At 42.0% G+C, this 12,058-nt stretch overlaps 1 protein-coding gene across 2 annotated transcripts in view; it reads right to left on the bottom strand.

Annotated features, from left to right (window-relative positions):
- The window catches only part of LOC129323834 (nesprin-2-like), a 256,004-nt gene that overhangs the window by 9,003 nt on the left and 234,943 nt on the right, over positions 1-12,058 (bottom strand). Inside the window, exons 67-71 of one of the 2 annotated variants that reach the window (XM_054970583.1) lie at positions 5,253-5,535; positions 3,759-3,827; positions 2,162-2,301; positions 1,204-1,324; positions 221-435 (exon numbers count right to left, since the gene is read on the bottom strand). In XM_054970583.1, coding sequence (XP_054826558.1) covers positions 221-435; positions 1,204-1,324; positions 2,162-2,301; positions 3,759-3,827; positions 5,253-5,535 — 828 coding nt within the window. The remainder of the gene's footprint in view (positions 1-220; positions 436-1,203; positions 1,325-2,161; positions 2,302-3,758; positions 3,828-5,252; positions 5,536-12,058) is intronic. The other variant, XM_054970582.1, reaches the window with a different exon arrangement.

Below are 12,058 nucleotides of genomic sequence, written 5' to 3'. Positions count from 1 at the left end.
CTGCCACAGAACCCTTAGGAAACTGATTGACTGTATGCCTTTCTCACTGAGACCCAAGGGGAATTACACAGTGCAAGACAATAAGATCATCAGCTAGGACCAGATGAACCCATGTCTGATCCGTTTCTGTCTTTTTTTAGTGCTAGCGAGCGCAAAGCAGAGAAAAAAGAAGCACAAAACACAGCACAAGCCTCGTCAGTGCTGTGTGTTGCTGACTCACTTTCAGCTTCTTGACTCTTTGTTCTATGGCCTGCATGCTGCTGACGGGATCTGCCTCCTGCAGCTCTTCCAGCTCTTCTTCCGTTTGATCCAGCCAAGCGCTGATATTGGCGAGGTCGGAGTTCAGCTGCTGCCACTGCTGCAGATTCTGTTTCATTCTCAGCTTGTTGCTTAAATCCTGGGCTTGGATGAGCTCCCACCTCTCACTAACAATGCCTGTGGATATTTGCAAAATTATTAATTTAAAACAAAATACAAACAGTTGTATTTTTGAACATGATTTAGGGGAAATATTATTTCTGGCACTTGGCAAGTCCCTTGATGACAGCCCAAACCCTTGAAAATACTCATTGCTATACTTTTTCTACAATGAGATTAGCGACACAGGTTGATCCAGCGCCTGTGTACAATAACATGGGTTATCCTTTAGGATAACACACCAATGGTACTTTTAAGTAAAGAAAGCAATTCTGCCCTTTAAGAAGCAGACAGCAGGCTGTTGAGCTGGAAGCCCCAGACTATATCCTGCTGCTACGCTCAGCTAATGGCGGCATATTGCCCCAGCATAACAATCCCTTCCTGTATTCAATAGGAGCTTCTGTTGTAGGATACAACGCACTCCACTCACACCTATTTTCCAAACGGCTAAGGAGAGAACACAGCATCAGAATAGGTAATACTAAAACTAGGTAATATTACACAGTAATACTATATACCTCCTCCATGCAGCCTTTGGCTGAACCTCTGATTCTAAAATGAAGCTGAATTGCAAGAAACCGCATCTGTTCCCTCTCTCCCTCTCTTTCGCTTTCTCCTTCCTTTTCAACTTTAGGTAAGTTGGGGCAGGGAGCCTTCCCCACTAAAGGCATGATTACGTAGACACCGATGAAGCATTGTGCATCATCTTGCAGAGAACACTCTGAATATAATCACAGTTTGTTACACACACACAGAGGCGGGGGGGGGGCAGTACTGCTAATGTACCTGATTGCTTCTCCATAACGGCAACTCCAGTGAGGCTCTGGCTGTTTGGGGGCTCTTCGCTGGGCACGGTTCCAGAGATCTCCTTCATGCTCTCCACGCTGCTGCCGCTGAGTTGTTTCACCTAGAATATGCCGTCATGCAAAGTACAGAATGACACTTGCGAAGAATGTGACACCTGGCAATTGCAATACTCCACAAGGTGTTTGGAGAGTTCCTCCAGCAATGCCTACGGCTGTTACTGAGGATAACCAGAACACTGTTCACGCAATCCTGGGCCAGCAATCTTTCTTATCAACTTGTTCTTCATTTACAGGTTTGGGAAGCTGTAAAAAGTGAGTCTGCCGCCTCTTCTACCCTCGTAGCTCTGAAAGAGCCCGCCCAAGACCTTCTCTGCTCTACCCATCAGAGACATCAGCAGGCGCTCACGCTGCCTTCCTTTTCGGTATGCTTTCTCAACAGCACCTTCAGTGGCTCTCTCAGCTACACCCTGAACAGCTAAGAGAGCTGGAAACTTTCTCTGGAAATCAAAGCCAGGGAGGCAGGGGCAAGTTTCAGGGAGTCTCATTCCCTGCATTCATCTTTATCTAGTACATTTTTATTCCACCAGTACTCAAAAAAGAGCTCAAGGCAGCATACAAAGAGCGGTATGCATGTGTGTGTGTGCTTAGTACTTCCCGCTAGGATTTCCCTGCCCCAACCCCCCTCCCTCCCCAAAGTTCCAAAATTGTGTTTGGGGAAAACATACTTTTGGAACCTTATGACTGGGGAAGCTAAGGAAGGGATAGGGGAAAACTTGGGAAGGAAATGGATTAAGCACACACATCACTTCGCCTATCTAAATTTCTCCCAAAGTTGTTCCCGTTGCAAAACTTGTGCTCGGCTCAGCTACACGTATAGATTTTATGCTGTTAGCCCTTTGGTGTAATGACTAATCCATATGCCGGCATTTAGGACTTACATAGCTTGGCTTGTAGGGTGTGCTCGTTTCGGGGATGTTCGACAAGACATTTCTAACCATCTCTCCCTGGTTGTATGGATGCTTCCGGCAAGCAGGGCTATCTGGTGAGTGCCACGTATGAGGTTCGGATGTAGATTTTCCTGTTGTAGGACAATGTGAAGGAATTCACAGAGAGTAAAAAAAAAAAAAGAGAGAGAGATGCTAGACAGAGTTCTTCCCTTAAAAAACAAAAAAGCAGTCTGCAACAGAGGCGGAACCCAATTATGGCATGAAAAAATAATGACCGTCTCACCGTTTTCCTTGCAAAGCATGCTTGTTTGCAAATACAGGCCAGTGGTACTTTGCGGGGGGAGGGCTATGAGATGAGAGCCATGCAGTTACAGGACATGGTTTCTCCCCCCACCCCTGAACATTCCCACAGACAGACACTTATGAGTTAACAACAACACCAAAAGGTGGGGGGAAAGACCACACTGTGCATATGGGACAGGAGTGAGGCTCGGCCCTACCATTAGCCAAGATGAGGCAGTCTCCCAAAAGTGGCAGATTTTGTGGTACTATTTAAAGGGCATGTGAAACAGCCTTATGTGGAGCCAGCTCATCGGTCCATCTAGCGCAGCACTGTCTGCTCTGATTGGTTGTGTCCCTCCAGGGTCTCAGCTCTAGTCCTTTTTGATACTCCCTATCCGAAATCCTTTCGCTAGAGAGTGCTGTGATTTCGCCTGGGATGGGCTGCGTGCCTGGGCTCTACCATGGAGCTGTGGTCCACCCCCAATTTCAAAATTAACAATTTCTTTTTATCACTAAAATGTGTCAGGGGGAAAAAGCTCACTGGCCTATTTTAGATATCTTGGCTTGTTTCTGCTTTTCCCACATCACTAAAGATGGGGTTCCTGTGCGACGAGGCAAGGGTTGGAGAGAGATGTCTGTGTCAGAAAGCGTAGCAAATGCGCATTCCAGATTGCCCCAAAGAAGAAGTAGTACCACCAGGCCCAGTGGCAAATAGCAAAGCAGAGCGTCAACCCAGCTTACTTTTTTTTTTTTTGCAGGATAATGGCAACCGGCAAGAATTTAGCTCACACTATTCCATGAAAAGAACAGGTGCAGGAACTTTTGTGATGCCAGTCAGTAAAAAAACACAAAACCGTCTGACATTTCTTGAACTGGAAGTTCCCAAGTTGCACAAATTAACCGATAGAATGAGTTGAAGAAGCCATATAGCTCTCCAGACGAGCTAGGAAAATATGGCCTCTGTTTCATGGAATTCACATCGTAATTATGCCGGAACGGAAAGGAATATACTGTTTTTATTTTTGTTTTGTGACCCCTCCGCCCAAGACAAACCCCCTCATCCACAAGTGAAACCATCTTTGTAGAAGGGGAGCGTGACAAATGGCATGGTCTGGATTGAGAGGGAATGTGGAGAGGCAGGTGCGCGTGGTGCAGCATTTTTTTTTAAAAGAAAAGAATCCACCATGGGCCACAACTGGTGCATGGTGTCGACACAAGCCAGGGAGCACATGACAGGTGCGAGGAGTAGAGCGTGCGCCACAGGGAGACTTGTCATGTTGGGGCACATGCAGCAGCAGGGGCCTACCAGAAACTGCACTCAGAGCTTTTGTGGCCATTTTAAGATATGCCTCAGGATTTTCAGTGATTTCTATATCTGAAAAAAGAATAATGACACCAGTTGCTGCTCTGAACAAGAACAGTCTCTCTCTTTCCCCCCTCCCTTACCTTCCCCCCTTTGCACCCCACTAGTGCTGGTCCTGAAGACATGCCTGGAAAACTTATCCAGAAGACATGATGGTGGTGCCCGTGTCACCCTTAGCATCGGAGAGCGGAACTACAAGTGACAAAAGGCACAGGTTGGACACTTGCCAGCTTCCCTCAAGTTTTGGCGGGAAATGTAGGCAGCCTGGCGGAATGTTGGACAAGTGACAGTTGAAAAGTCCATTGGACAGCAGTCAGAGAGCCAAGCTGCAAGACTAGGATGCCTACATTTCCCATCAAAACTTGAGGGAAGCTGACAAGTGTCCAACCTGTGCCTTTTGTCACTTGTAGTTCCGTTCTGATATTCAGAGGTATACTGGTTCTGAAAACTTAGGCACCATTTAGCTGTCATGGCTCCAAACAAAGATTGCATCCGTTATTTAGTTCCCCATATTTCTTTTCTAAGTGGCTTATTTTCTGTGCTCCTCTCCTTCCCAGAGGTGAAAATTTAGTTATTAGGAAGAGAGGCAAGGGGAGTTGAACAACTAATGGAGAAATGTAGTCTCTGGCTCTTCTTCAGTGTGTGATTTCAACCTTTTGCTTCCTATCACTGAGGGAGTCCTCAAAATTCAGGACTGCCGGAATTCTCATCTAGTGGGACTATGCTCTAAGAGGGAAAAATTAAAGAGATTTTAGGATTAAAAAAAAACACAGTAGAAGAGATGTTTATGCCCAACAGAAAATGCATCGGAATTAATTGGGGCGGGGCGGGGGGGCAGTGGCATGTCCGCACAATTTCCCTTTCAGTCTTGGATGTACCAGTTCTTCAATTCATATTCTAGCTACAGCCTGCATTGATCCTCTGGGCACATAGGGGACTGGGGAGGGGAGTAGAAGCTACACAATGGTGATATAGTCTATACCATTCACAACACATTTTTCCTGTTATGGTACGTGCTCTCTTGAATTTCTGGCTGCAGCAAAGAAACCTCTGGACTATACCAATTCAACCTGACAATGAGAAAACCATCTATTTGACAACTTCCTCATAGAAAAAAAAGCTCCTTGGGATTCAAGCTGGCAAAAAAGGCTATGGTGCTTCCCCTGGGATTCTAGTTTTCTACTTGTAGGGAGATTTTTAAAAAATAGAACACTCAAAACATTTTGTTCATATACCATCTCCATCCTGAAGTGATACATTCAGAAATCTGCCATAATGTGCACAATGGAGCTGCTTTTCAGCTCATGTCCCTTTACTGGTTGCATTGCTAGGCGTTAAATATTTAAGCGTGCAACTGAGATTGGGGGGGGGGGGTCAAACTTGTAATTTCTGGCTATCCTGTAAGAACAGTAAGGCATGGGAGACAGGGATGCTCACCTGAGAGAGCGCTGTAGTAAGGTTCCTCTTCCTCATCCTCGGGAGAGGAAGAGCCTCCCACGTCTCCAGTGTGGTCCCACTCGAGTGGGATGGAGTCCACGCTGACAGGCGTCTCACAGCCTGACCTTTCATGACCCACTGCAGGGGGCATGAGGTGGCACAGAGAATGCGGGGAGGGCGGCACCTCCTGTGCGGCTTTCTTGAGCCATGGATCAGTCTGCATGCCCCTGGAGTCTTCTGCATCGGCTTCATTTTCAGAGGTCTCTTTTTCATCTTCCAGTCCCTGAAGAAAAAAAAAAGGTAAAGGAATGATCAGTTGCATTTGAATGTTCCTCTTGCTCCAAAAAGCACATTGATCTTGCTATGAAGCAGGTGAGGGTGGGGGTGGGGGAGGAGACGCTTGCCAAAGATGGCAAATTATATGCTTCTTCTGCTTCCCTCATCAAGAAGTCACCACCAGACTTGCAGGGCCTGGTCAACTGAAGTTGTCTTCGAGGAGAAATGAGTTCTCCACAAAGACAAACTAATTCTGTGTAAAAGTTAGAATATATGTTGCTGTTGTTTTGGTTACATACAGAGGTTCTGCAAGGGGACAGCAAGAGCATTTCAAATGGTGACACAATGCATTTTTGGTTGCTGAATCAAGTGACTCTTGCCAAGGGGAGGGTGAAAGGCCAGCAAAGAAGAGCCTCTCAAGCTCAGAACAGGTTTCCACTGAGGAGGAGGGATGCTTGGAGGAGGCTCCTAAAGTCCGGATTCCAGAGCCAGGACGAACAAGTCTTGAGGAAGAGTCAGCAGCCGATTGGATGGAACCTTCGGGACATGATACAAAAGTGGCAGTTGGGAGCGGCAGTTGAGAGAAGCAGCAGAAGAGAGAAGCAGAAGACATTCAGGAAGATGGCGACCAGCCAAGGCCTTCCAAGAGCTAAGTGAGGGTAAGGCTGAAGATGAGGAGGATTTGCCATCGAGGAGAAGGCAGGAGAAAGAGCACAGATAGCTTAGGAAGAGGCTGGAAGGTCTGTGGCTGAGTCACCCTAATGAGATGGGAAGAGTGCCTCAGCAGGACCTGAGGAAAGACTGCGAAGTAGCCTGAGGCCACGTCTTTCCTTCATATCACTGAGCTGTTCCAGCCCTCCATCATCCTGTGAATTTCCACTGGGTTTGCAGGTAAAATTCTGGGCTGAAGAAAACAGCTCCTGTTGCAGGTTGTCTGCCTCCTGACATGCGGCCTTCTTCATTTCATTCACCCAGATATTCATCTGCACTTAAGACAGTTCCCTGAGAACTGTCCATCTGCTGTGTAGGAAAGCCTCTCACACTGATCTGCAATGACTTCCTTGGTGGGTAACGTTCTTGCTCTTCCATAATTGACATCATGAACCCATAAAGCTGCCTTCTACTCAGTCAGGCCCATGGCCCATCAAAGGCACGACTGTCTTACTCAGACTAGCAGAGGTCCTCCAGAGTCTTAAGCAGAGATCTTTTGTATCATCATCTGCTTGGGCCTTTAAACTGGAGACTGAACTGGGGACTTTCTGCATGCAAAGCAGATGCTGTCTCAGTGCTGCATAACAAATAGTTTCCATGGTAATTTTACTAGCTGTCTGGTCTGCTTAGGAAAATTTCCTATTTGTCTCTTGTAGTCCTTCAAATTATTAATAATTTATTTTACTTATTTTTTTATTTCTGATTTTTTTGTATAACTATAACAATAATACAATGCTAACAAGATTCCAAATATTTTAAACTAGGTTAATGAGTCAAGTAAAGAACATTTTTACAAGTGTTAACAATCAATAAAGAAGACAAATGTCTACGTATTTCCTAGGTACAGTATAATCTTCGATAGGATGCTCTGTAATATAGTTTAAGAAAGGAAGCCATCTTTCTGTAGATCCTAGGGTTCTCAGAAGAAGTTATTTGGTCTGTTATTTTATCAGAAATTTAAAAATATCAGTCTTTTGATATCCATTGTCTGATGGTGGGTATACAGTCACTTTTCCATTTATGAGCTATAATCATCTTAGCTGCCATTAGCATTACTGAGATGAGATCTATCCTGTAGATAGGTACCTTAGTTCCGTACCATAAGTTCAGCTTCTGGTTTGTGATATATTGTATGGTCTATAATTTTTTCAATGATGTTACTAACCAGATCCCAATACATTTGAATTTTTGGGCATGTCCACCAGCAGTCTAAAAATGTGCCAGTTTGCCCACATAGTTTCCAGCATCTGGGATCTTTATTAATTCTACAATAAAAGCGCTTTAATGTCGTTAGGTACCATCTGGTATAGATCTTAGAGGTTTGATGTTTACAGACTTGGAAGTGAATAATTTGGATGACCAGATTTGTTTCCATTGTTCTTCTTTTATATTGTCTTCACAGTCTTTTTGCCATGCATTTTGAGAGACTGTTGTGGTTGCCCATAATTTTTGATTCAGGAGTTTGTATAATAATCAGGCCTTTTATATTGTGCAAATCAATTCTCATAAGGTTTTCAAATGGTGTCAAAGTTCTATCTATTAAGGTCCTGGTTTCTGTATGATGTATGAAATTGTATAACTGATAAGGTTGGTACCAGGGAATCTTTATTTTATATTCTAATTCAATCTGAGATTTTGTTTTCAATTTGCCCTTGGGGAAAAAAGTCATAAAATCTGTATGCCTTGGCTGACTTCCATATCTTGCTATACCCCTGGGTCTGGCCTGGAGGCAACCACTTTTGTCCCAGAAATGTCATTACTGGTGAGGCACCTGCGGTTAAAAGAGTCCTAGATTTATCCCAAATTTTCAAGGTAGTTAATAAAAAAGGATTGTTTGAAATGTCACTAGGTCTTTCTCTAGGTTTGTTCTAAATTACCTCTTGTAGGCTATAAGGCCTTGCGTAAGATTGTTCTGTTTGGAACATATTGGTGTTGGTTGAGTTGTAAGCTAAAAGATTTTTAAGCTGGGCGGCCTCGTAATATTTAGTTAGATTTGGAAGGCTTAGTCCTCCAAGTTATGCAGATGTGGTTAATGAATAAAAATTTATTCTTGACCAAAGAAACACACTTAATTTAGCTTGCCAGGCTTTCAAATCATTTTGATTTAGTTTGATTGGAAGATTTTGAAATAAAAAAAGAAATCTGGGTAATATTGATTTGATTAGTTCTATTTTTCCTAGCTGATTCAATTGTATCGTTGACCAGTCCTTCTGTGTGTTCTGTAAGAGGTTTAAAGTTGACATTAAACAGTCCAAATTAAGAGGGATGTTTATTCCCAGGAGTCTCCAAGATTTGCCTACCCATTTGAATTTGTAGGAGTCCAATATTTGTTGTTTTGTTGTTGTGTTGATGCATACAGGGTATATTTCCAATTCAGTATAGTTTATGGTAAAGCCTGACAGTACAGTAAATGACTGAATATTCTTTATCAGGTTTTCTAAGGAGTGTTTGGGATTGCTGATGTATAGAACCAAATAATCTGCAAAGAGGCTCAGTTTGTGAGTAGTTGAGTTAATCATTATCCCCTTAATACCTGGGTCCAGATGGATGGCATGCGCTAACGGGTCAACAGAAAGGGCAAATAGGATGAATGATAATGGACAACTCTGTCTGGTGCCTCTGGTTAATATTATGTCATCTGATCTGTAGTTGATAATATAAAGTTGTGCTTTTGGCAGATTATATAATATGTCTATAATTCTAAGAAAGGATGCTCCAAATCCAATAGTTGTCAAAACTTTTAAAAGAGGGATTTCAACTTTATCAAAAGCCTTTTCAGCGGCAATAACCAGGATTAAGGATTCAGTTTTAGAATTTTGGCAATAGTTGATAATGTTCAATGCCTGAAAGGGATCTGCCAAGTATAAAACCAGATTGGTCTCTATGAATATAATTGGGGTAATTCTGTTAATTCTCTGCGCTATTATGGTTGAAAAAAAATTTTAGATCATGGTTTAAGATGGATATTGGCCAGTATGATTCATTTTTCGTGTGGTTTCCCCCCCTTCCTTTGGGATGACTATAATCCTTGCATTCTTCCATGAAGGGTGCATTTTCCCTTCTAGCCGTAAATGGTTGAACACAGTTACCAATTGGGGGGCTATTTGATTTTTAAATTTTCTATACATTTCAGTAGGTATATCATCTCTTCTTGGCATCTTAATGGCTTTTAGTTTTTGTATAGCCCCCAATACTTCCTCTGAGGTTATGGGCTGATCAATAAACTTTGCATGTTCAGGGGTAATTTTGATATTAAATTTAATATTACTTAAACAGTCATGAATTTGAGGTTTTGAAGGATTTTCTGAGGTACAGTTTTTGATAAGTCAGTAAATGATTGAACTATGTCTTTAGTTTTAGTTACTGATTTGCCCTCAGCAGATCTTATTAGATAAATTAAATTGGATGACTTTTTCCTGGATATTCTGCAGTTAAGCTACCTCAAACTTTTAGGATTCTTTACTTAGTATTTCTGATATACATGAGCTATTTTTTTTTTAATTTTGGAAAATTCAACCATGTCTAATTCTTTACGTTCAATATTTAATTTTCTAAGGGTTCCCCCACTCCATATTTCATATGTTTTTTCTCCAGTTGGTCAATTTTTGTTTTAATTCTAATATCATGTTTTGTTTAGATTCTTTATAAGCAGTAGCAATGGAGATCAGCTTACCCTAATGACAGCCTTAACAGCATCCCAAACCACATCAGACGTTACTCCACAGTTTGCATTAATATCAAAATAACAATCTATTTCCTTAGCTATTTCTTGACTTATAGTATCATTCAACAAGAATAAGTTATTTAGGGTCCAGTTTGGGCCTTTTCCATCAAGAATTTTGTTTTCCAAGTAACATGCTACCCATGAATGATCGAAAAGGATTCTATTGCCAGTTTCTGAGTTATACATTTGTGTAATCAATGGTTTTGAAGCCATGATAAAATTGATTTTAGTATATATGTCATGGACAATGGAATAATATGTATATTCTTTAAGTCTTGGGTTAAAGACTCGCCATACACCCCCTAGGTTATAGTGATCTAAAAGGTGCATGGGGTGTTTGAGGTTTGTGCCTTTGTTTATGCGGTTTGTATGTTTTGTCCATGTGTGGATTAACAATGTGAATCAGATCACAGCCTATGAGCACTTCTCCCTTCTGAAATAAAGCTAACTGTGCAAGTGTGTCTTCTGTGAAGAACAGTTGATTCATGTTTGGGGCATATATGGAAGCAAGGGTTAGGGAAGTGCCATCCAATTCTCCTTTAACAAAAATAAAGCGACCTTTTGGGTCTATTTGAGTATCTAAGCATTGGTAGGGAATGTTCTTGGAAACTAAAATTGTAACATCTCAGGCTTTTGAAGTGCCAGGGGCTTGAAAATGTTCAGTAAACCAATTAGATTTTCTTACCTACATTACTGCAGTTCAGTAATGTGTTTCCTGTAGGAACAAAACGTTTGGGTGTTCCTTAAATAGTAAGTTTGAAATTCGCCTTAGTTTAGTGGGAATGTTTAAACCCCTGCAATTCCAGGTTATGCATTTAATTGGGGTCAACTGAAATTAAATTGTACCTTGCTTCCATACTTGTATGTATCTAGGAGTGCCATGTTACAAGTTAATAACAAGTAATTTACGTTTGGAATCAACATTTGAACTGTAAACTGAGATATTAAAATAAAATATAAATCTTCCCTTTACAACAAAACTATCTAACAGTACCACTAATTGAGGTATTTCTGCAGAGGACTGAACAGTAGTTCAGAGAGACTTAGGCTTAAGCCTTAGGTTTGTCTACAGAGTTACCTTTAAGAAAGGAGAAAGAACCTGTACTCCCCGCCCCCATTACTATTACAGCATTTGTACAAATTGAGTTTATGTTCTTGGTTTCACTTTGCTTGATTAAGTTGTGTGTAACAAGGCTGAGGGTCCTGTTCGTGTTCAGTGGTTATAGTAAAGTAGGTGGCAGAAGGAGGAAAATGTCTCTCATTTTACTGGAGAATGCAGGTTCAGCTGACACAGAAGGTCTTTTCTCGAGTCCTCGTCATGACGAGCTTGACATAGAGTTCCTTTGTGGTGAACCAATAACTTCAAGGTACAGCTCCACTTATATCTGATATTCGCGTCTTTCAGGGTTTGGGTGATTGCTTTTAATTCTCTGTGTTTTTGCAAAATCTCTGGTGGAAGATCTTGAAAGACATCAATTTTTATCTGATTCATTTCAAGCTCATTTTTACGTCTTGCTATATTGAGTATTTTATCTTTTGTTTTTGAATGTACAAATTGCACACGGATGTCCTGTGGGAATCTAGGTTTGCTTTTAGATGATGGTGGAGGGCCGTGATAAAAGGATCTTATTATTACTGGTGCTACTCCTTCTTCTAGTTCTAGGACTATGAAGAGATGAAAGTCGAGAGGTCTGTGTTTTCTTCTGCGGCCTCCTCAATCCCTCTGAATTTCAGATTATTTTGCCTCAGTTTTAACTCAAGATCAAAACTTTTGTTTTGCATAGTTTCCTCTGCGGATTGCAGATTTTTTGTCTTCCTGCAGAGTGACTATCAGCTTCAAAGCGGTATCTGCAGCCTTGGCAGCTTTAGTTAAGGCATCTCTTATTTCTTTTAGCTGCTGAGATAGTGGATCGATTAACTGGACAAGGTTGGTAGTTATTTTTTGTTCCAGGGTCGTCATAAACTCAGCTAAATCATGCTTTGTAACAGCAGCATGCTGTTCAGGGCTTTCAGTCTGCACAGCCTCCATTTTGTCTTCCCTGTGTTTCCTGGGGCCCTGCTTAGTGTTTGACTCACCAGGAGGGAAGAAAACCTT

The sequence above is a fragment of the Eublepharis macularius genome, chromosome 2 (assembly GCF_028583425.1).
Source record: "Eublepharis macularius isolate TG4126 chromosome 2, MPM_Emac_v1.0, whole genome shotgun sequence".
Taxonomy (NCBI): Eukaryota; Metazoa; Chordata; class Lepidosauria; order Squamata; family Eublepharidae; genus Eublepharis; species Eublepharis macularius.
Note: the sequence above shows the minus strand (reverse complement) of the source record. Positions and strands in the feature narration are given on the sequence as shown.